General features: G+C 43.2%; 1 protein-coding gene across 1 annotated transcript in view; it reads right to left on the bottom strand.

Moving 5' to 3' along the window:
* Positions 1-11,328: 11,328 nt before the first annotated feature.
* Positions 11,329-25,118, bottom strand: part of IFT80 (intraflagellar transport 80) — a 46,523-nt gene continuing 32,733 nt past the window's right edge. The window contains exons 12-20 of the mRNA XM_082767053.1: positions 24,227-24,390; positions 21,673-21,737; positions 20,984-21,119; positions 20,331-20,478; positions 19,392-19,563; positions 16,898-16,987; positions 16,627-16,799; positions 15,389-15,512; positions 11,329-12,600 (exon numbers count right to left, since the gene is read on the bottom strand). Coding sequence (XP_082623179.1) covers positions 12,487-12,600; positions 15,389-15,512; positions 16,627-16,799; positions 16,898-16,987; positions 19,392-19,563; positions 20,331-20,478; positions 20,984-21,119; positions 21,673-21,737; positions 24,227-24,390 — 1,186 coding nt within the window. The 3' untranslated portion in view covers positions 11,329-12,486. The remainder of the gene's footprint in view (positions 12,601-15,388; positions 15,513-16,626; positions 16,800-16,897; positions 16,988-19,391; positions 19,564-20,330; positions 20,479-20,983; positions 21,120-21,672; positions 21,738-24,226; positions 24,391-25,118) is intronic.

Below are 25,118 nucleotides of genomic sequence, written 5' to 3'. Positions count from 1 at the left end.
GGGGGGGGGGGAAGAGGGAGGGGAGAGGGGGAGAGAGGGAGGAGGAAGAGGGGGGAGAGGGAGGAGGGAGAGAGAAGGGACCGCCCCCGGCCCCCCCTGCCCCTCCCCGCAGTGTAGGGGGGGAGTTTGGGGGGGTTTGGGGGAGTTTTGGGCTCCCCCCCCCCAACCCCGGAACCGGGCTGCCCTGCAGGTGGACGTGCCCGTGCAGGAGGTGCTGGCACAGCTGCTACTGCACCAAAAAAATAAAAGGAATAAAGAATAAAGCCGGCCCAAACTTGCAGCAGCACACCAGGGACGTATTAATTAAAGCAGAGGGCGATGGGTGGAAGCTTTGGTGGCAGGGTGCTCCTGGAGCCCAGCAAACACCCCCAGCCTCCTGCCCTGGGGGAGGTTTTTTTTCCCCCCCAGAAAAAAAGCCCCCTGGGGTCCAGTTTGTGCCCAGGGCCTCTGCCCCTGGTGCTGGGCACCCCTGAGCTCTGCTCTGTACTCTGGAGAGGTCCCCAGGTGCCACCTCCTCTCCAGGCCGAGCAGCCCCGGTTCCCGCAGCCTCTTCCCATATAGCCCATATAGCTCCAGGCCCTGCTTGGCGGCCCTGTGCTGGGCTCCAGCAGCACCTGGGAGCCCAGGACAGGCGGCAGTGCTGCAGGTGCAGCCTTGCTGGTGCTGAGCAGAAGGGCAGGGGCTCCCTGCGGCCTGCTGGCCATAGGAGGCCTCGTGGCACCAGGAGCCTTTGCCCGAGGGACACACGGGTGTCCAGCAGACCCCTGGGGCCATGGCTGAGCCCTTTGGGAAGGGGATGTTTCAGGAGCAGTGTTTCAGTGTCCATTTTGAGCTGTCCCATTTGCCAGAAGCCCCTCTGGCCCTGATCACATAGCCGTCCTCCTTCCCTTGCGTTGCCCCAAGCACGACAGCCCGTGGCCCTCTCCTCTCCTGACAGCAGCAGGGCACAAAGTCCTCCACGGGGCACAAAGTCCTCCACAGGGCTCTGAGCTGGTGTGTGCGAGCGGGTGGCACCGTCTGGTGTCACCATCCCCCCTCACAGGCGGCCCCTGGGCACAGGTGGGTACCGCCATGCACACCCCGCTGCTCGCGCGTCTGCCCCAAGCAAAGGACAGAAAAAATCGATTAGCTGTATAAATAAGCACAAGTACTTCAGTAAACACAGTCTCAGAGGTTGCTCTGGCGCCTTTGAAGCGCTCAGCTCCCATGCCCTCCCATCCGGGGGTCAAATGGGTTGGAGCTGGCTTCGGGAGCCCCCCCAGCACTGCCCCTGTGCCCCCACACCCTGCCAGCCTGACTGCTGGGTGCGGCCGTGCACGCCACCAGTATTGTTACCCCAAGGGTCTAAATAGCTCTGGAAAATCCAAAATGCTCGTGCAGACATTGCAGGAACAAGGTGCGAGGCCTGGGCTGCAAAGAGCGTTCATAAAAGTGGGATGGAAACCTGATGAAATGGAAAGCCACTTCACCTGAAACACCAGAAAAGCAGCACACAGGGGTCAGTTTGGGAAGAAGGAAAAGGATGGCTCTGCTGCCATAGGAAATCCCCTGGCAATCAGCACCGGGAAGTCGAGCCTGTAACAGAGTAAAAGAGGCAGAAAAAGTTCAGTTCCTAAGTGCAGGAGGAGGAACAATGACATTGGTGTGTGACAATAAGTGCTCACAAAATCAGATACAACAAGAGAGTTAATGAGAAAGAAAAGCAAGACAGGACAAGAGAAATAAGGAACCAAAGGCAGCCATATAATGCACAGTGTTTGGGCTTGTGGCTTTGCCTTTCCCAGAAGGGCTGTAGGCTACAATCAGCCGTGGAAGAAGAGCAGAGTGTTTATTTTACAGCGAAATTGCAGCATCCTGCTGGCATGCCCTGCAGTCAGACACTCAGGGGTGGGAGAGCTGGAGGTGGTGCACGGGGCATTGGTGGTGTGGGGCTGGCGTGCTCCTGGGCACCATCAGGGAACCCAACCAGTGCTGCTGGGGGGCTGCAAAGTGCTGCAAAGTTGCACAAACAGGGGCAGAAGCAGCGCTGATGTTCCTGGCATTGTCCCTGGCTGCCGAGCAGCTTGCTGAGGGTAGCTGTGTGGAACTGTCATTTTCCTGACTTTTTCCAGGCACCCTCACATAGAGGTGAAGAAATACAGCCACGCACCAAGCACCCTGGTAACTATGCCAACACAAAGCATTCTGAAATTATCCCGGGGCAGGCCCAGCCCAGCACACATTGTTTGTAGAGTCACAGAGCAGCTAGATCACCTTTCAAAGTGCCAGCACCTGGTCCAAAACACTCACATTAAGCCTTTTCCACAGCAGGCCCGATTCCCCAGCAGTGAACACGATTCCAGTGTTGCATCAGCAACCCTTCACCAGTTTAAACTGGAGCCACGCAGCGGTGGAGCAAGGCCTGCAGTCATTTCTGGAGGCAATCATCTTTTTTTTTCCAGGCCAGCAGACAATTAGCGGTGATTTATGGGCAGCTGTAACGGCACTTGCTCTTTCCAAGCAGCTGGGGCTGGGAACACGTGCCCGGCCGGCCGGTACTGCTTGCAGGATGATTTTCATCCTGGGAGAGGCTTGAGGTACCCGAACCTGGGAGCTGCCATTCCCTCCCCGCTGGACCAGAGCCCCAAGCTGCTACCTGCACCATGGCACCTTGCGGCAGGGATCTCCTCGCTGGGAATAAATATAAAATAAATAAATACATACTATATGTATTATATATATATATATTATACTAAAATAAATACTATATATATATATATACACTATATATATATTATACTAAAATAAATAAATACATTATATACTGATATATAATTATTATAATCAGTCTACACATTTTCTTTCTGAGCACTATTTGAGCAACTAATATATTTGCCAAAATATTATTTAAAAAAAAAAAAAAGAGGGAGATGGGGAGAGGGAAACACAAAGAAACTGCTGCAAACGCTCCCGACTAGGGAACTTGGTGGTCCCAGAGATGTTCCTGCCCAAGCCAGCCCCAGAACACCAAGTCACAGCACTGCAGGATTTTCAGTGCTCCAGTTCAGTGCCTACCCCCTCAGCCGGCTCATATTTTTTTAAGAAAAGCTAAGTCAGCATTTGATTCTGCTGCTGCTTTGGGCACGCTGTGCACCAGCACAAGGGTGCGTGTGTTCCAGAGATGTATGGGGATCATTAAAATGTATGCAAAGTGGGAGAATTTGCCTGAATGTACTCAAAGAATAGTGGCTCACATATTCATTCATACAGGCGGCTGTGAAAGCGTCCCGTGCCAACTCGAGATGTGGGCTTTATTGTTCGCCCAGGACAGTACGCTGTACTGTGCTGCTGAGTGCCTTCTGTCAGAAAATCACCATCTTTTCACCCAAACGACAAGAGGGGCAGGCAGCTTCCACGGGAGCCCTTCACTGCTGGCTTCGTCTCAGAACGGGCTGCCTTCAGCTCAGGAGGCAGCGGCCAGGCGGCCTGCTGGGGCCTGGTGCTTCTGGATATAGGTATAGGGATGGGTATAGGTGTAGGAATAGGTACAGGTATATAGGTATATAGGTATAGGGATATAGGGATATAGGGATATAGGGATATAGGGATATAGGGATGTAGGGATGTAGGGATGTAGGGATACAGGGATATAGGGATAGGGATAAGAAGCCTGACAGCTGGCGTTACCAACTCGCCCCTCAGCTCTGCAGCCCGTGCAAGGTCTCGAAGACCCCCACGAGCCCCCCCGGCCGCCCGGGACCGCGGCAGGGGGCACAGCCCCGGCCCCCCCCCGGTCCTCGTCCCCGAACCGCCCGCGGGCACGGGCTGCAGCCGGCAGGGGGCGACGGCTCCTCGCCTGCAGCACGGCTCGGCTCGGCTCGGCTCGGCACGGTTTGGCACGGATCGGATCGGCACAGCACGGCTTGGCTCAGCATGGCATGGCTCCACGGCTCGGCATGGCACGGCAAGGCACGGCTCGGCACGGTTTGGCACGGCTTGGCACAGTATGGCACGGCATGACTGCACAGCACGGCACAGCTCAGTTCAGCATGGATCGGCTTGGCACAGTTTGGCATGGTTCAGCACGGCACAGCTCGGCTCTGCATGGCTCCGCATGGCACAGTTTGGCACGGCTCAGCACGGCACTGCTTGGCACAGTTTGGCATGGTTCAGCACAGCACGGCCCGGCTCTGCATGGCTCCACATGGCACAGCACAGTTTGGCACAGCTTGGCTTGGCACAGCACGGCTTGGCACAGCATGGCATGGCACGGCACACGTGGCAGCAGGGATCCGCAGGTTATGGCCAGCCACCAGCAGACACGGGCCTATACCTAAGCCTAACCCCAGGCAATGCCGAGCCCAAACCTCCTTGGTGGGCAGGTGGCACCCCGTGTGCCCCGCAGGCACTGCCCATTTGATAATCAGTCCCACCCTCTCTTTTTGGGACAGCTGGTCCTTTGGGAAGAGTGCTGTTTATTTATTAATTTAATAATAACAATAATTTTTATTTCAATGAAGCACCAAGGTTCTGCAGGTGCGGCTCTCCAGGTGGAAATAACAGCAGTGAGCTGAGACCTTTCTGCTGCTTCTGGTGCTTTTGTAATTTATTTTCCTTAAATAAAAGGCAGGGACTGGCAGGGAGTGGGAGAGCCCGGAGGGGACAGGGGGCACGGCGAGGGGAAAGGGGGCCGGGAAGGGAGCGGGGAGCGGCAGGAAGGACGGACAGGGCCCGGCTGCGGCCCGTGGCAAACAGGAAGCCAGGCCGCAAGCCAGGCCGCCTGCACACGAGGGGGAAATGAAAATGAAAAGAGGAGAAGCGGAGCTCCAGCCTCAGGCACATCGGTTTGATAAAACGTATAGAGAGGGGCGGCGCTGGGTTTGGGGCGGCCGTGGTCAGGGAGCCAGCGTTCCCCCTCCAAATGTCATCCAGAGACCCCCAGGAGAGGTGGCAGCGGGATGAGCAAGGCCACAGCAAATACCCCAAGATTTTAGCTCAAAAAATACCACTGATCACAACGAGTTCATCTGCCCGCTGCTTTATTTTGGATCCCCTGGTTGTGTACAGCCATTTGGACAAGCTACAGGCACTAGGTTTGAGTTTCCACCTTCTCCTCCGAAGACAGGCTTTTGTCTGGCAGGCTGCAGCCGAGAGCATCGCACACACATCACACCCGCACCACCGGCCGTGGTGATGTGTGCCCACTTGGAGAAGAAATCACCACTGGCTGTCTGCTTCTTTGGGGTGAAAAGGCCAGAATTACCGGTTCCCGGTACACAGAACGGGATTACAAAGTTAGCAACACACTGGTCAGGTGGCAAATCAATAGAAGAAACGTTTAATAATGGCTTTTAAAAGGCAGTGTGACAAGCAATGTAAGTAATTCAGACAGGCCACGGAAGGGACGCATCCATCCTCCCAGGATCCACACACTCAGCCCCAGGAGGGGACACCCACCGTGTCCCTGTGCAGACCCAGCAGCTTTCCAGGGCTCCAGGCCCTTGTTTGCAGCTCCTCCATGCATGTGGTTTATCACTGCAGCTGCAAACATCCCATTTCTACGCCCCAAGCCCTGCTCCTGCCCCTATAGCCCCTGTGCCCACGCACGGTGCCAGGTGAGAACAGGACTGAGCTTCACGGCAGAACCCTTTACACAGCATCCTGCAGTTTTCCTCTCTCAGCACCAAAACTGTGATGCACTTTGCATATTTTTGTCCTGACTTCCAGCACATAAATGTCAGCTGCCCCAGATGTGACTGAATTAATAAATCCAGCGTGTGCAGAAGCCCAGGGCCGGTTCGGAGGTGGAGGGAAGATGGCAAATCAGCTATTCCGCCTGCACGGGACCCACGCGCCTCATTTCCCAACCCTGAATGTTTGCCCTTTCACATCAGGGCCCAGCACCCCGTGGGCTGCCGAAAACAGCCCCGCTGGAGCCCTGCTGGGTGGTCACCGGCGGGAGCCCACGAGGACGGAGGGGCCGGGGGCCACGCCGGGGCCTTTCCTGTTTTTTTGCGAGCCGATCGCATCCCCGCTGCACCGCCTCCGTGCCGGCACGGTTAGTTACGGCGAATAAACGCCGCGGTAAAAATAGCAGGGTCAAAACGCCCCCGCCCCGCCGTCCTCCCCCGCGGAGGCCGAGCCTCCGCGCTGCCCCCGTCACCGTCACCGCAGGCTGCCCGGCCTCGCTGCTGAGCTTTCCGTGGTTTTTATCCAGCGGCATCGCACGAGGATGCTCTCCGTGGGAGCGAGGTGGGATGCCCGCCAGCCCGTGCCGGGGCTGAGCACATTCCTCAGCTCCTGCTGAAATCACCGGCAATTTTTCTCTTTTTTCTGATTTTTTCATATCCTGCTGCTACTCAGGTGATGCCCTGAGCTGCCTCATTTTGGGTAGACGTTGGATTTATCCCCAGCAAAAATCCCCTCTGGCTGCCGCATCCCAGAGGGGCTCCGGGGATGGGGCGCTGCTGGCAGCACTGGGGTGGGAAATGCTCTGCTCAATGAAAGCATCTTGATGCAGAAGGGAAGGGCAAGAAGGGAAAAGGAGAGGTTTTCCAGCTTGCCTGGGGCATTGCCTAGCTCCTGGTGACCCTCTCCTTGTAAGGGATAAAAACTGGGGCACCTGAAACCCCTGCATGGGGATGCAGGACAGCAGATGGGATGCAGCAGGGGATGTGGAGCCGGAGGAGGGCAGGACCCTCCCCGTGCCCCTGGGCTCGTGGCACCCCAGCTAACCCCTGGTTGCGAGCAGACAGACATTATTTCACCTCCCGATGCTCGGGGTGACCTCGGGATGTGCGAACGCAGCCAGCGAGGGCCCGGCCAGATGGGAACGGCTCCTTCGTGTGCCTTCTGACTCATGCGATTCGTGTGGGTGGCAGAGAAACCGCTCTGAGAGAAAAAGGAATGGGAAAGAATCCGCTGCTATATTTAACCACAAATAATAGGAAGAGGCTGAGCTTTTGGGCTAAGTTGTAAATAACAGTGAGATGAAATCATCTCAGAAATTCATGACTGTATCGCTGCCGCCCCTTGAGAACCGGCGTGACTAATGAGGACCGTGGCTTGGAAAAATGTTGCCCCCTGTTTAAAAAAAAAAAAAAAAAGATATTTCATTATTCCAGGCCACGGCAGCGATCCTTCCAACTGTGACAAATTGCTCTTTATTGCCTTTTGGTTGTTACCGTGGTTTAATATCTTTCAGCGTTGGTGTGTTGAAGTGGAACACGGTGGCCGGCAGCGCGCCTGCCCCCATGGGCTGCCAGCAGGGGCCTCGAAACGAAACCTCTGCTCCTGGACAGTGCTGAGCCCCGGCCATAATCCTGGAGCATCTGCAGAAATTAATACCTTTGGCTCAGAAGGAAAAGAGCCATGGGAGCAAATCGTGCCTATCACACGAGCGACTTCATTGTGTGTGTTGTACGAGGAGCCGCTCGCTAGTTGTAGCGCTGGAAGCCTCGGCCAAAGGCAGTGAATGAACGGGAGCCGTCCCACAGATCGAAGGGTTCGAGTCCCAAATTGCTGTGAGGTATTGCAGGGGGAGAACGGGCATGAGCCAACTTTGCTGATGCTTATTTTGAATAGAGGGAATAAAAGAGTACGTTAACTGCAACATGGAAACTGGGATGCCTGACAGCACACTTGATATCGATACAAGCTTGCTGCGATATTTCCACATTTTATTTATTTGAAGAAAACACATTTTGCTTCTGGAGAACATCCAGAATTGTTAAGCAGAATAAATGACCTAGTCTGGGAAGGAATCACAGTCATGCATGAGTGTTTGAGCCTCTCTCTCTCACTTTCCCTTTTTTTAATAGTCTAAAAGAAAATATTTGCTGGCAGTAGAGATTTCTGGGCTGTGAGGTAATGGCTTTTTTTTTTTTTTTCATACATATGCAGAGTCATCTTCTTGTTTCCTAAGCCTTATTGCAGTTACAGATGTGCTCAGAAAATATGAAGTAATAGAGCCCAGCTATGTGTTTTTAATTCAAGCAATTCAGAGCTCGCCCAAACTGAGCAGCGCTTGAAAGCAAGCTGTGCCTGGGCATTTTTATGAGCTTCTGTTTTTACAGAAATTTTAAAAACTACTTGTTCTTTACTTCGTCAAAATGCTTTGAATGTTGTGAAGGCCATCTAGGGTTGAGCTTGTTTCTGCCGCAAACCTGGGTTGTCATCCACGAGCCGCAGGATTACTTCTGCTCACAGTGCTGCTCCCTGCGCTGAGGCTTCCAGGGTCTTGCCAAAATGAGAAGCCCCTGCTTCGGCGTGCTTTCTCCCAATTAGTTTTCCCATATTTGGAGGAAACATAAAAGAAAGGGAAAGGCAGATGTGAAGCATCGCTCTACAAAGAGCAATTTATGTAGCGGGCTCCCATGAAGACAGGTTTGGAGTTACACAAGTGCCAATGGTTGCTGGGAAAATTAAGCCCGCTATAAAATAATTATTATGCCCAGTCAGCTCTTTAGCACCATTTGAAAGATCTGGGAGTCAAGTATTTAACAATCTGCTGCTCCAAAGGGATTGATGCATTTCTGCAGGGGTCATTTGCAGGACTGATAACTGTGCATCCCCCAAAAACTGGAGGAAATTGACTTCAGCATCTCCTTCCCAGAAACCGCTCAGCAGCCCAGGTGTTTGCTGGAGCCCCGTGCACCTGCAGCTCTGGGGGGAGGCCCAGTGATGTGGCAGCTGGTAATAAGTTACTCGAGCTCAGCTCATTGCTCCTTGCAGCCTCTGCCCAGGGCTGTTCTGTAGGGAACCTTTTCTCGCCGTCCTTGAGCCTGAGCCCTGCAAAATCTGCAGCAGGTACGGTCGGTGTGAGACTACCCAAACATGAGGATGACAGCAGGAGTATTGCTTACGGGTATCAGCACTGAAATCACCGCAGGTCAAGTAAACAGGACAAAGGAAGCTGACCCGGCACACGTGACAGCACGTAGGTGGCGTAGCTGCTGCCTATCAGATCTGGCCTGATCGCCTAAAAGGAAGCCAAGCGGAGAAGTGCTGGTCATTTTTTGCCATGTTTCACGTTAGTAAGTTTTTCCACGGCTGGAACAGAGCTCTCGCTCCTCTCCCGGTTGCCTGAGGAGTTCTGCAGTTGAGCTGATGGGAATCAGCAAAAAACACAACCGAGGTCTGGGGTTAGTGCAGAACACATGGACGGATACAGGGGTGGAGCGGGCCCCCAGCAGCACGGGCACTCAGGGCTCAGGCACTGCTCGTCCCCGTGCCCTCAGGGTACCACTTGTCCCCACATCCCCAAGCACTGCTCATCCCAGCACCTCGGGTACCATTTATTTCCATGCCCTTGGGTACCTCAGCAGCTCCCATCCCTGCCCCAGCCCTGTATTTAATGCCTTGAGTCAATCCTGGAATATTAATACATAAATAAATGATTTTTTAAATCATTTTTCCTTCTATTTCTAAATAACACCAACATTTACCAAGAGATCTGTTTCAAACAGCTGCCAGCTCTCCCATGATTTGCTATTTATAGCTTTGACTATTCTGAAGTGAAATAAGGCAACTGAAAACAATGCGGCTTTAACGAGCCAAATTGGCCTCCCAGTGCATCGTGCTGTAATGGAATTGAAATTTGTCCCCTTTTCAAGCAGCAGAACACGGTCGGGTGCTGCTGGGGCTGCCGTGCTCACCTCGCACAACTTCACCTCTGCTTCTGCAGCGGTTCGCCTCGTGGCCCTGGCTCAGCCTCAGCTGTGGGACCAATTCTGGTCCCAATTTGTGGGCTCAGTTCTGGCCTCACCCAGCTGCGCTGAGACACCTGCGTCTTGCCAGAGCGCTGCCTTCTGCTCTTACGTGGTGAAAATTCCCAACTTTTTTTTTCTTTTCCGTAGAGATAAATGGTAAAGGAGGTTGCCATTTCAGTCGAGTGGCCCAAAACAAACACCGTAGGGGCTTACATTACTTTTCAGGCAGATTCGCCAGATATCCCCCCAAAATCACGTAACGGCTGGCACCAGGCCGGTAGGATATGGCTCTCAAATTACTTCACTGCTTGAAGGAGCGGAGTTCACAGCTTTGAGGCATTTGCCATTCCTAGGACCCACTTTGTCAGTGTAACAGCAGCTTTTCGTTTCCTATTTTGCTTCTTTTGGAACCCGAAGTACCGACACGTCATAATTCTATGGAAGGCTCTTTTCTATCCCCATTTACCATCAGCGTTTCCATTCACTGTTAAATAGAAGCTACGTGCTTTCTGAAGAAATAGCTAGACCAAGTCCCACAGGATTTCAGGACATTTTTTGCTATCTACAAGAGCGAATTTTATCTTTTACCAGAGTGCAGGCTGATAGGTTTGGATGACATCCCAGCGCAGCTTAAGGCAGAGCCGGGGAGGCTCCCGGCACAGCTGTGCTAACTGCATGCATCTCACCGAAGCCCCTCGCCTCTGAAACCCGGGTCAGCTCCTTTCTGGGCAGTTTCTGTTAAATTCGGTGAGAGCTTCACAGATGCATCTCTACTCTGCTTTGCCAACCAATTCCTTGTCAATGGTCCTCACCAACTCCGCCAGTTTCCAGCGGGGACGATGCTCTCCTTCCAGCTCTCTTGGGTAGGGCCAAGCTCAGCAGGCATAGGGAGCCTGGTCCAGGATGAGCATCTGGTTGGATGAGCACGGGTGAGTGACTTCATCTGTCCATAAGGGAATAACAGCCCTTCAAAGTGCCGTGCCATTGATTAAGATTTCTTGGTTTGGGGTTTGAAATCCTTTACAGTTATAATTTGCCAGCCTTTCTTCTGTCCAAGCACATGACACATTAACTTCTGGGAATCCCCCAACCCATGCTTGCCATTTGCAGCACCTGGAATAAGCGCAGCCAAGATGGTAATGAAAGCTAAACGTGATGCAAAGCAATGTTAAAGCAGTAGTCCCTTTTATATTTTTATTTATTTTGGTAATCCACGAGGATGTGCTAAAACCTCTTGTCACTTCTCTTTGTTGCATTTTAAGAAGCTGAGTGAATTTGCTGCTTCTATTGCGCTTCCAGCTGGCCCAGGAATAGAAGATTGAGTTGAGATACTGAATATTTTTTTTTATCACTGCTAGCTTGGTTTTCACAAATTGCTTACGTTGCATTACAAATATAAGCCAGGTTTTATAAATCTAACATTAAACATTTGTCATTAGTGACATTTGGGGCTCAATTCTGGAACTAGTAAGTGCTTTCTGCAAGTCAATGGAAGATGAAGAAGGTGTTCACTGTCACGTGTACTTGATGTACTTGGGAGCTTCAAAGGTGCTACACCAAAATTGTTGTTTTATTTAGCAACAAGGCAAATCAATTGGGAGATTCATCTAATAATTCATCTGTTGGCTACATTAAAAAAAAAATAAAATGCTTCATTTGATTATTTTTATTATGAAATTGATAAACTGTGCAAAAAAGTGTCATATAGTCATTTACAACACACAAGAAATTCACCTGATACATAGATATTTAACATTTTGATGGTAACATTTGAAGGATTACTCTAAAACATGAATAACCTGCTCACATCCTTATATTGGTTCACATCCTTATAAGGGCTTCTATAAAGAACATCTAACATATGCAGTCACTTTCTCATGTAGAACACAAAAAAGTATGTATTGATGAAATAACACACATGTAAAAACAGTATTTTAAAATCAAATGCTTTGGGCTGAGAAAATACGTGTAAAGCTCTTGCATATTTTAAGTGAATATGACATTTTAACCTTTAGGAAGCTCTGAATATCATTGTCAATTAAATGTGCTAGATGCTACAAAACCAACCCATAATGCTGTTTGTTATTTCAAACAACAGTCAAAGCAACTTCCATAGTATATTGAACAATTTACACAACCTTAGAAAATACTTTTTATTATGAAAGTGTTTGCTAAGAGACAAACCTGAGATGCTGAAGCAATCTGAAAAATCTGAAATCATCGATTGAAGAACTTGCTAATAGACAGATATTAGCAGAACTGTGTACAACCAGACAACTGCAATTGAAATATTCTTCTGTAACTGACAGGCTCACCCTCTTTTTATTTATTTTTTTTAAGTTTTCAATGCTTACAGGTTCCGAAATTCATTTCAAGGCAATTTAAACATGTCTTCTCAGAGACCCCTGAGGTTGCAGAAATAACCAGATTACTGAACTGGTTGCTTAAACAGGGAAATCGGTACTCAGCTAGGGGCAACAAATGTTAAACAATTTTTATGGCAATGAAAATTTAAAAGCTAATAATGGAAAGACAAAAATTAACTTCCCCTTTCTTCTTGTATGTACTTATTATGGATTACGGTGTAACTATTCACTGGAGTTAGGGCATCAGAATGTAAATCCAGCCTGAAGTGAGACTGTAGTAAATAATTCTGCCTGTCATCCAACAATTAACAAGAACTACATCAACTCGAACTCCTGTTCCCTGCAAAATGTTCATTGATTTTTACTAGTTTGCCAAAATATGACAGTACAAAATACTCACAAAGCACTTACTAATATTGCCAGAAGGACAGTTATTGCTGCACAGTTACACTAGCTCTCATTGTGGCACTGGCTGCTGCTCGTTCTCTTTCTTTAGCAATTTCCATCTCTATTTTGGCTTTGATTTTATTCCAGTCAACTTCCAGCTGCAAGAAAAGAAAAGTGAGTACAACAAGGTCAAATAATATTGTGTAGATAGGTCAGACAGATAGGTTCACTGGCAGGAGAATCTGAAGTTATAAAGTGACCTTACTGATCTTTATATAGCTCTTCATGGATGTCAACTTACACTAACGGAATGTACCAAGGCACAGATGAGTTCTAGCAAACTGAGCTTTCCACCTTTAAAATTAAAAGAAAACTTGACATATTTTTAAAAATATTACATCTTACTGTGTAAAAAAACCAACAGCATTAAAACTGGAGAATAACTTGGATCAGCTTACATCTAATTGTAATGAAATCTGTGTCCTATTACTCAGATTATACCTTTATCAATAATACATACAGTAGCATCTTTTGACTGTACCTAAAGTCCACCAAGTAAACTGTTGGCATATCACACTAATTATTTGATATAACAGAAATCAGACTTCTGCCTGAAATTTGCCTTCTATATCAAGAAATGTTTTAGCTTTATTTAGGCCTTTCTCCAGCTGCAGAGAATTGTTGTCTTCTGGTTGTATTCTACTTCAGCGAAACTTCAGACAATAGATACAGTACAATATCCGTGGTACAGTTGGGTACAATAGTTGTCTTTGTATCCAAAAATACCTAACAAGAAAGCATGGATCATGGTGCATTTGATGACTACAAAAACATGTCCAAAAACTGGACAAAAAAGTAATTGCAAAGGTCAGCTTCCCTGCTGGAGAATGAAGACTGTCAAAGATAGGATGGGGAAAAAATCTCAACTGCTGCACAGGGAATTTCCAGAGTAGCTGTTATCCTGTTAACTAAGTCATGAAATAAGGAAGATTCTCTGCCAGGGAAGATGTAACTGCAATACCCACATTCTCATGTGAAAAGGTTAATCCCTCAATTCAGGATGCATTTGCTGGGTCCAGGTGCTTTGGATCTGATGACTGAAATCTTTATGGAGCTCTAAGAAAGAATGTGTTTGCTTTAACAGATGTCACGCAGATGCTAAACATACCACGGAAAGGGCTAATTCTACCATCCAGCCCAGAGAGCTACTTGCCAGTGAAGCCAACAAGCCTTGCCAGTGACACCTAGTAACTGCCAAGATATGGATTCTCAGTATACATATTAGGTACATAATACCTTATATATAAAGACGTGAGATATAACAACTAAGCACATTGTTTAGATTCCCTATCTGATCGCAGATCAGTGGTCTCAGCTGCAGTATAGAAAAGACCTTGGTTCTTAGGCCTGGAGGAGTTTTTGGTGGTGAGAAAAAAAAAGTGAGATCTTTCTTTTCCCAGGGATGGAACAGCAACACAAGAACTTGATTTTCTCTTTGACGTCCTCATCATTTTCTTCTAAATTTGCTGCTTGAGTTTGGCAGGCTGCATTAGGAATTTAGTTAGCACAGTAGCCAACAGCATCAAACTGACTTCATTAAGTAGGTCCCCTCCTAGCTTCAGATCCAGCAGACAAGACCTCCAGGACATGGATATGGAAAACAGCTCGAGGACTTGTTGACTCCAGGAACTTCCCACACTCTAACACCCAATCTTCAAGACTGAGTGTAAGGTGAAACCCCTACACAGGCTCTACTCACATCACTCTGCTCACACCCTGTCACTGACAAGATGTTATTGCTTAGGAACTCTTCCAGCTCTCTTGATGATTTAAAGACAAGACAGTATTATCTAAAAAGTGTCCGTCAGAAGCATCAGGGGATTAATATGATTTTTGCTCAGTAATGGATCTAAAGTACATAGAAGACATACTTTTAGCTCAGCAGCTGAAAATGCTGCACAATAAGAGTGGCTGGAATTTGTTCTGTTATTTTTCTGCATTTTCTAGGTAAAATACTGTAGAGCAGTTCATCAGGCAGCTAGATATTGTGCAGATTTTTATTCTTGCTTATGAAATGAAACATCCTCAGAAGTGCTAAAAGTTAATGACTTACATTAGAAATCAAGCCTTGTTGGAAGTAATGGGCACTGTCCAATTAAAGGATCCGAGCTAACAGCTCAGACACAGCTCCTGATCCATCAGCTACTGTGGCTGAAAGGATCTGCTGAAGTATGTCTGTTCACAGCTGCACCCTCAAAATGCTTAGGAACAGCAAGGGGAAGGGCAGGAGGGACAAAAGGGCTGCTCAGTGAAATTGCTGTCTAAGGTACACGTGGTACCTCTCATAAAGGTAACACACTGAAGATACTCCAGTGGAACCTGAGATACTTTTAGCTTATGAACAGTAAGATCTCTCCTCAATCTTCAAGATCTGTGAAATGCTAGTACATTGAAATAACCTAATGATTATGGAGAGGCTTTCCAGAGATTTGAAGAAATATTATATATGGCTATTTATCATATTTGGCAGAACAATTCATAGTCCACTCTTAATATATATATGGTTTCCTTCAAAGTTTATTATTGTTGCTATCCATAAAAGTATGTAAAAATGCTGAAGACGTTTAAGAAGTCTGCATTCCACCATACTAAGTTCTAGCTCCCTGTTTATAGAAAACAACTGTGCCTTCATTTGTACAATCTTTGCCAGATACTAAATATGTACATTCCATATCTGTGCCTTCAAATAAAACACACGCACAATGATGACTAGGCAAGTAGCCACACATCAAGCTATGAATTTGCACTCAATCAGATGTAAAAGCTTGAGATTTGTGTCCGCCTCTGAACCAAAGAAGGAAAAATGCAAAAATAACTCTGCCCTCAAAATGGCTACAAAGAACAGGCTGACCTAAAGCTGTAGGGATAATCCCAAGGAATACTTACACCTTCTGCATACTGCAAAAATCTTTTGTTTGTTTCTTTTTTACCAAAGTCCTCTAGGAACTTTTGTCGATAAGCCAGGACTGTGTCAACATGGGTCTTGTGCTTTACTGCTAGCTCTAGCGCCCTGGAATAAAACAGAAATGGACTTGTCAGGCTATATAAATGTTCTGGCACAACTACAATCACCACGGTTTTGCAAAACAATACACTGAACAGCATTTGGGCTGCAGGCAAAGATTCTTAATCTGTAGTGCCAAGCGGTTTCACATTAGTATCCATCACAGGTTGATAGGTTAAAAGTAGCCAGTGAATGTGACTGTCTGCTTTATGATGCACGCTATGAAAAATAGCCAACAATTTATTTCTGTTGACAAGCTCATCACATCATTGGAGCTTGACAATAAGAGTCTTTATTTCAAAGAAATAGAAAAAGAATGCCTAGAGTTCAGCACTCTCAATAAAAGGAGAAAAATTAATCATTTTTAATAACTTTATAATAGGAACGAATATATGCATTTACAGCATAGGCTACACAGAATCTAAGAATATTATATAGGTGGGAAAGATTAGCCATTGGACTAGGATAATTGATTGCCCTCATGTCTGCTTTTATCTGAATTGTATAAGGAACACTTAACACTTGAAAAGTTTACTTTTTACATGATGCATATTAAGCAACATGATCAAAAATACAGATATGAGGGGGAAAAAATGTTTTGCCCACAGTGAAATGCACATAATAGCAGGGCAATTAGTAATAAATAGCCTCAGAAGATTCCTTTAGAAAACGTGGGTTCTTGTTTAAAGGAGAAATTCCTACTTTGTTTTCTCATTCCTAATTCATATTTCATCCACCTACACAGTGCTGGGAGTCCGAACAGCCACATACCTATTTTTAGCAACAAGACATTTCAAAACAGCTTCAGTTCTTTGAGGGTCACATACAATTTGAGGTATTGCTAGGGACTTTTCTGTGTTAACAACATAAAAAAGTAAAATGATACTTAAACATGCTTGTTTCAGACTTTTTATCACAGAATAATTTTATCTTCTAAATCTGATAGAAAACAATTAATTTTACTTGTTTAGTTATTGTGATTATCTTTTTACAGCTTGGAATAATTACAGACAGAAAATTAATGAGGAAAGCATCTGCAATAACACAGTTGAACTAAAAAAGTTTACAGGTTACCTTAGTACGACTGATTATAAATATATTGTGTTTAAAGAAATATTACCTATCCCAGTTGTAAAGATTAATGTTGACTTGAATAGCTTGATAAATAAGGCCTGTTTGAAGAAGCAGGGTTTCAGCTTCTTGTGTGTTTCCACTGAAGAGGAGAATATGAGCCATCCTTGACTCTTTCGATGGAAGATCTTTGATGGAATTGATATACTGAACTTTGTCAATCTGTCAACAAGATGTACGATAGTTTAATAAGGGAAATCAAATAATTAAGTAAATTTTGCAGCTATTTAACTCAGAAATGGTTAAATCCATTTTCTTACCTCACCAATTGATGCATAGGCAATTTCTGCTGTAGCCATATCTTTATTGGCAACTGCCATAGCTGCTAAACATGCCCACATAGTTTGATCCTAAAATTAAAAAAAAAATAAAAAAGCAATCCCTCAAACTTTAAATATTTAGCATTATACCATGAATGACTTCTCAGAGGAAGTATGTAAGTCCTGAAAATAATGTAGAAAAATACAACATTCCTCAGTATGCCATTCACTGCACTGTGGTCTAAGCCTCTTGTTAGAAATCCACTATTTAATCATTTCTCAGATATTCCTCACTGAAATCTTTGATGTTGTGATTGGCTGAGACTGGCAGTGTGGCTGAATGAATCATTAGTTTTCACCCTCTCAGCCAGTAATGAATTCTTGCCATAGTATTATTTTACAACCTCATCACTGGTGTCCCCATTACTACTTGTGGAACTACACTGGACGCCAGAGCACTGAGGAAGGTTAAAATAATTATTCTAACCTGGTTCATACCAACCTGGCTTCACAAATAACTACCGGAACCATAATGCTGACAATAGCAATAATTGTTCATTTGTAGTATAGGAACAAATTCTTGATAGTGGAACAGATTATGACTCTGCTGAAAAGTAAATAAGAGCTTCAAAATTTCCATCTTTCCATCTCCTTTGTGATATTTTCAGTTAATTTTATGTTTAGAATTAAGAATTAGAAAAGCTTGGTGGTAATGATAATAATATTACACCCTGTTCTCTATTTTCATGCTTTTTGCTTTTTTTTGGTGCATTCTTAAAGAAACCCCATAAACTCAGAAAAACATCTAGGAAAATCCTAACATTTTCGTATCCTCCTTTTTCACATTTAAATACACTACAACAAAAGACCTACTACTTAAGCATCTTAGAGTATCTTAAGATACAATATCTGAAACCAGCAGGTGGTTATGTATTCAAAAATATAATTTTGAATGCACTTGTCAGCCCATATGCACTCTCAGAATTGTTTTTAAATGTTTTTGTTAAGTATGTTTGATAGTAAATTTGAAAATAAACTTTTTTTGTAATGTAAATAGGTTTTTAAATGCTGCAGAGAGAACTGCTGATATAAGAATAAACAGCCACATTGAGTATGTTCTAAACATATTCCCATATCCTGACTTGTAATCAGTTTTGTATGAAAAAAATAATGGTAAGACCTGTAAAGTCAATGAAATACAGAAAGTTTACCTACAGCTACAGCTTCACTATCAACAGAAAGAAAAATACTATGAATATTAATTACGACTTATACAGATGTTTTGTTTTCTATTTTTACAGATGCTGCAATTAGATTATTCAAAAAGTTAACACTACACTATGTTGGAAATCCCAGTTCCCACTAATGAATACTGGAATAGAAGCCTACTATTAGAAAGGCAAGACAAAAAAAATAATTATACTTCTCAATTATTTGGATACGTATTGATTTATAAAGCAAATACACATTTAAGGTCATGATAATCATACAGAAGTGCTCAGTTCTTTTCTAGGAGTAGCAAGCAGAGGAGTTAGAATAGCTAGAGCTACTCTGCTCTCATGAGCCCCCACCTGCACTACTGCGGCCAGCTCTGGGGCTCACAGGCAAGAAAGACACGGACCTGTTTGACTGTGTCCAGAGGAGGCCATGAGGATGACCAGAGCCTCTCTGCTGCGAAGAGAGGCTGAGGGAGCTGGGGTTGTTCAGCCTAGAGAAGAGGGGACTCCGGGGAGACCTTACGGTGGCCTTCCAGTACCTAAAGGGGGCTGCAGGAAAGCTGGGGAGGGACTGCCAGGGAGTGCAGTGACAGGGCAAGGGGTAATGGGTTCAAACTAAATGAGGGTAGGTTAAAATTAGATATTTAGAAGAAAATCTTCACTATGAGGGAGTGAGGCATGGGAGCAGGCTGCCCTGAGAAGCTGGGGCTGCCCCATCCCTGGCAGTGCCCAAGGCCACACTGGATGGGATTTGGGCAGCCTGGGCTGGTGGGAAGGGTCCCTGTCCACAGCAGGGGTTTTGAGGTTCCTTCCAACCCAAACCAGTTTGTGATTCTATGATTTCTATGAAACAGGGGGTAGGAGGCATGGTTTAGTGGGATTTTTCTGTTTAAAGACTGCCAGACTCACCTCATCTGTTGCTGTTGCCTAAATACATACAAAAGAAAGCGAAGGAAAAAAAAAGTGAAATAGAATATGAAAAAATACTAGACAACTGTATGTGGAGATACAGAATATTTTTAATCAGTTATATTAAGGCCTATAACTTAAGCTTATTACTAGCTTCTGTGAGTACCAGTGCTTAATCCATTGGAGGTGAGAATAAACATAAGATCTGTATAATTTTTCACCACCGGCCCCTAATCATCAATAACAAAGCAACACGGAAATAAGATCTAACATCTGACATGTAATCAGCATTATTAAAGTAATATTCGAAAACAAACAAAACACATCAGTGAAATTGTATCTGAATGTTGCTGATTATTAAAATTTACCTTGACGAAGCGACATAATCTGACAGCATCTTCCCACTTAGAACTACTAACATACTCATGAAGAATCACAGGGTAAGGCGAAATATTAAGGTGAATAAGTGAACCATCTGCTCTTCTAATTGTTATTTGATTTCCTACAAAATGTACAATCTGGGGATTTTTGCTAAACTCACTGTGCAGAGAAAGAAAAGTCAGTTAATATTCACTTCTTTTGTACTGAAAAGAACATTAGCAACTTAAAGGAATCTTTGTTTTCAAAACTACAGTATGATTATACTTTATTTTCAAAGCATATACAAATATAAGTAACTAGTTATTCAACAGTTATACCTATTGTAGTGCTATTGTTCTCTAAAAATAAAATGATAGTTATGCACATCCACTGGCTGTTAGGCAAATGCAAACCGTGTATTTGTGCAAAAAATACCTTATATATATTTTTCAGTAGAAATATATTTAGGTTCCAATAACTCTTAGAATGAAATCATGCATTCAGGCATTCTTTATGAAATATTTCCTATCACATATACATGCTGAATATAACATGGGAAGTAAACACCATGAGCTAGAAATAACATTATGTGCAACCAGATGTCTTGACACTATTGATTTACAAGATAATTTAAACAGATCAAGTATCTTTTTTTTTTTTTAAATAACTACGACAATATTTTGAGATATCTGATTAAAATTTTGCTTCTGCATCAAAATGTTATTCTACTTTTAAACTGCGCATCAATATTTCAACTCCAAACTTTATGGTATACTTCATAAAACACTGTTTCTTCACTTCCTAATCAAATAATGTTAATGTTGAAGTAATTTTGAAAGATGCAACCTGGCTTCTCATCCTTCAACTGCCAAAACTGATATAATTCTTTAAGGAATGAGTGAACTAGTTAAAAAATGTACTATACTTTATATATAAGGACATATTACCTTGCATCTTTTTCGTATAGAGTTTTTGTCAAAAGATCTTTATCGACATAAACTGTGTTGGGGTAGTACCAGACTGTAAAACGGGTATCCTGAATCCCACAAAGTATGTTAGATGTGTCGTTCCAAGCCAACGTTTGAACCATTGTTCCTTAATTTAAAGATAACAGAATAAGATTCAGTTGCACAAGTACCTTCAAAATAAATGTATACTTCTTGAAACTCTACTGGAGGAGTACGTACTTTGTACTTACTGGATCATGCATCTGTCTACAGAACTTAGACTTTCAATTAAAAATATATAAACATAAGTGTTTGCTTTTACAGGAAAACGTCTGAAATATTCTGTATTCAAACAGCTTGAATTATTCTGAAGAATACCTCCATCTGCTATATCCTCTTAGTTGCTTACCCTGTTATGCAGTAACGAGCAATTAAATGATAACAACTCCTTTATATGTAACATATGAAAGAGTTATCAGAATTTAGATAGAACATATTAAAATTGTTTCTATCACTGTATTGTATGAAAGCCAATCTTTTTTTCAAGTCCAATCTCACTAATAATTACAAAGCAAAAGTTTGTCTCTTATACTAGATAAAAATCTGTTTCCCTGGTAGCATGCTGATTAATGTTATTTAGATTTTTTTCTCACCTATTTTGACAATCTTCTGTTCTTTCCCAAACCTTTTAACAGAAGTGATATAAAGGTCTCTGTTCTTATCAATAAAAGCTATTTTTCTTTCACTTGTAAGTCCTTTCTGGTCCAAAGCAATTTCCACAATTTCTGTCTAAAAAGAAATATAAAAATATCTAAATTTTATTTTGGAATTTCATATCATGGAAAACGTGATATTCAAACAAATGATTTACTAAAAACAAGACAAAACTCCTGAAAAACTGGATTGTGCAGACTCTTTGTTATGTGTCATCTCTGTTGAATGAAGCATTATATAAATTGAATTTCATGCAGAGTAGGACAGAACTGCAGCAGAGAAGAGTTCAGAGTTTAATAATTTACTACAGAAGACTACAGAAATAGAAAGGGCAGTCCAAAAGTAAAAGCAACATAACTGTTGATCCCCCCTGTAGTTTCAGCCACTCATGTGCAAGTGAAAAACTCTCCTATACCTGAATATAACCTAGAGTAAATCCCTTGGTACATGAACACTGCATAGAGAATCTGAATTTTTATTTTATAAGAGTCAGCTAGAGTTATCAAGTTGCTCTGTATTAAGATCATAAACTTTAATAGGTTATTAAATGTATTAGTATCTGGCAAAGCATTATTGATTATTAATTTCAAAATATAACAGAAAAAAGACTTTCTAGGTTTCGTCTTACCTTATGTGTTAGAGGCTTTCCATCACCCAGTGGTTTTCCAGACAAAGCATCAAATATGTAGATAACTGAAGGACAAAAACATGGTTTATTAGTTAAAATCAACAGCTCTTTACAGGCTTTTCAATCAGTTCCATTTGTTTTCAGAGTATAATAAAAATGTAAGTGGATACATATTACTGGGTGCTTAGTTTACCAAAAACTTTCACGCTCTGGTCAAACAAGAATCTTAGTTTGGAAAATGCAGTCATTGTAGTCTGCTGAGCACAGGGAGGAATATTCTCATTTTGCAGTCAGAGTGTTCTATGAAAATTCCCAGATGTTATTTTCAGGGCACTGATAGCCACTGTAATATATAATGAGAAAATTAGCACTTTACTCCCTATTTAAACTCTAATTTAAACATTTGATTCAGCATCAGTTCATGGAAAACACAGATGTAACAGCATTTCAGATGCTTTCAGATAACACGTCCCACCTGAGGATTTGACATGCTACCTGTTAGCACACACTATAAAATGAACATGCATGCTCACTCCAAAGGATGGCGATGTTAACATGTTAATCCTGCTGTGCCTTTCTCTCACTAGGACACAGGATGTTGCTTTGAGGTCAGTGGTTATTTAGGCAGGAAAAAAAAGAAACTGTAAGAGCAGGTGTTCAGAAAGCATCGGTCGAGTTTGCAGAGGAGGAAAAGAAAGGGTTTTGCACAAGCATTGCTCTTGGCAGCTGGTTAAATATACAAAAGAAAACGAGTTGTTCCTGAGAAGTGGTATTTTTCTCACTTTTATGCATGGCTCCCTGCACGATGTTTATTTTGATCTCGCTGTACAAACCAATTCTGCTGCTACTATAATAGCTATTGGAAGTGAGATTAAGGGGGGGTAAGAGAAATCTACTGTACCTAGCTGGCAAGTGAAATTGATTAACTTTGTAATCGATAATGCTTATTACAGTATTTCAGATGTGTGATTTTTTGTATGTGTGTGGGTGGGTTTTTTTGTTTGTTTGTTTTTAATCTGGAAAACCTCAACATCACTTAGAAGCTAAATGATCTCTTTTTTTATACCTATAATTTTAAAATATGAACAAAAGGTGTTCTCTCTCTTTGACCATTCAGAGAAAGAACAGGCCTTGTGTGCCTTCAACACACACGTATTTTCATGGAATAGCTGGTCACAGCTAGGGCCAGGAGCTCCTTTTTGAGAACAAGCTCTCCTCCCTCTTCCGGCTTCCCTAGAGAATGAGGAAAGACACTAAGTGCACAGATACACGTCTTTTTTTTTTTTTTTTTCTGTTTTTTTTTTTTTTTCTGGATTACTGGAAGAGGGAGAGTATCCACATAACGACACTGAAGTTATGCCTGTCTGTGTTTGGGAGTAAATGGGCTTGTAAAGAGCTCCTGGCTCTGATGTGCAAACTGCTTCCTGCAGCACGCTCAGCTCTTAGATATTTCTATAATGCACTGCATTATGAAAAACAGACCTGCCCTCAAAATAGGGCAAAGAAAAAAATGCTTCTGCTAGGGTGAGTTGAGAAGAATAAACAGGCCTAGATAAGCCACAGCTTCCTGTGCCAAGAATCTGTTTTCCCATGTGCTGGCATATTATAAGGCTTTTTACCACTACTGGTGGGATTCGTAGCAAGAATAGGGAAAAATAAAAATACAAATCCCTGCTTATTAGCAGAACAGAAGTTGCTATCAATAGTTTCATTTGGTGAGCTTATTTTGAAAACATAGCCAGAAACCCAAGCTCTGTAAATTACAATTTTGATGAAGATTAGCCTGTTTGCAGAACTGGTTGACAAGATTTTTAGGACACTAATAGCAATGATTTGGAGCTGGAGATGCTCTTGGGATGCATCTCCAGGATGATGGCCAAAGGAACAGGTTCAGAGAGTGGATTTACCATCAAAATCTGAAGTTTGTGTAGATACAGATACAGACAGCAGTCAGTATTCTTTTATGAATTTTCCATGTTTTCTTCATTTATCTATAATACTTCTGTTTTTATCCTAATTGCATCAAAGGTGTCAATATGGCAAAAAAGGCTGTGTTATACATACTAATATATACAAAAACATACATACACTTGTGCAATATAAATACACAGAGTAAAAAAGGCTAGAAAAAAATCCAACTTTTCACTTATTTGTTTATAATTGTTCTGAAAACCACTTATTTCTTCTGAATAATTTGCACTAAGATATATTGTTACTTATAAAAGTCCATTTTATTATTATGGAAGAGCCACCGTGCAATATTTACTGCAAATATTCCATGGTTTTCCAATGTATTAGATGCAGCTGGAAGTTCAGAAACATACATATATTCTCATTCATTTTTTTTAATCAAAGGTAGACAAGACCCATCATTTTTAAGTCATTTTTATTATATTATTATCTTTAATTTATACCATCAATAAATTCTTTATGCTGTATGCTTATGTTTTATAATAATTATGCTAAGTATGGAAAACTAAGTTAAATGCACAGATGCTGAAAACTTCATAATAAATTATTAGCAAGCATGGAACTATCAGAACTGAGAACTTACCCTTTTCATCAGCCTTGTCTTTTACTGCCAGGGTATCATTACTCAGCGATACTGTCTGGGCATTTAAAATGTCTGTTCTCATTCCTGGAAATTTTGGAGAGGAAATTAATCTTCCTTCATAGGAATATAAATAAAGTCCTCCACCATCTACCAGAAGAAAATGCCTAAAAAAAAAAAAAAAAAAAAAGTGAATTGTTTAATAATATAGAAAAGAAGGATGACCATTTCAACCATTTGAAGACAATTGTTTAATATCCTGCAAATGTTTTCAGTTAAATGACAATTTCTAGGCCTTACATAGCTGACACTCTGAAAGCTCTGAGCAGATGACTTCAGTTCTAATGTGAATGTTATCTTTTTCCATAAGAAATATTTATTATCTGGAATTACTATGATTTTATCAGTTATAGATAGTTTAAGATCTGATCTTATGACGCCTGATGACACAGCATATAACTACACACAGTATTCCCTGCACATCACCACACATGAGAACCCTGACCACTGGTTTGTGAACTTTGTGCATATATTTGAGTAAAAGCTCTAATATTTACAGCTAGCTTTGAATCTGTATCATTTCTTTCACTATGACTGGATTATAACATAAAGAAAATAGAAGACACTGTTAGCAAACTGCTTGCCATCTACTTAGATGTAGAGCTTCAGTGAAATAACTTATTTGCCAGAACACGTTGCGATCTTTTATACAGAATATAAATACTTCTGCATAACAATAATTGTTAGGTACAGTATCTATAGTTCATAGACACAAAACACATCCATAAAACAAACAAACAAACAAAAAAACAGTTGGTAGACTCCCAACTATTGTAAATATCATTGCCATTGGCACCAAATGAACCACCATCTGTTTGCACACAGATCTGCCAAC

This window comes from Aythya marila, assembly GCF_965140915.1.
Source record: "Aythya marila genome assembly, chromosome: 9".
In the NCBI taxonomy this organism is placed as follows: domain Eukaryota; kingdom Metazoa; phylum Chordata; class Aves; order Anseriformes; family Anatidae; genus Aythya; species Aythya marila.
The sequence above is the reverse complement of the archived record's forward strand: the minus strand, read 5'-3'. Positions and strand labels throughout refer to the sequence as shown.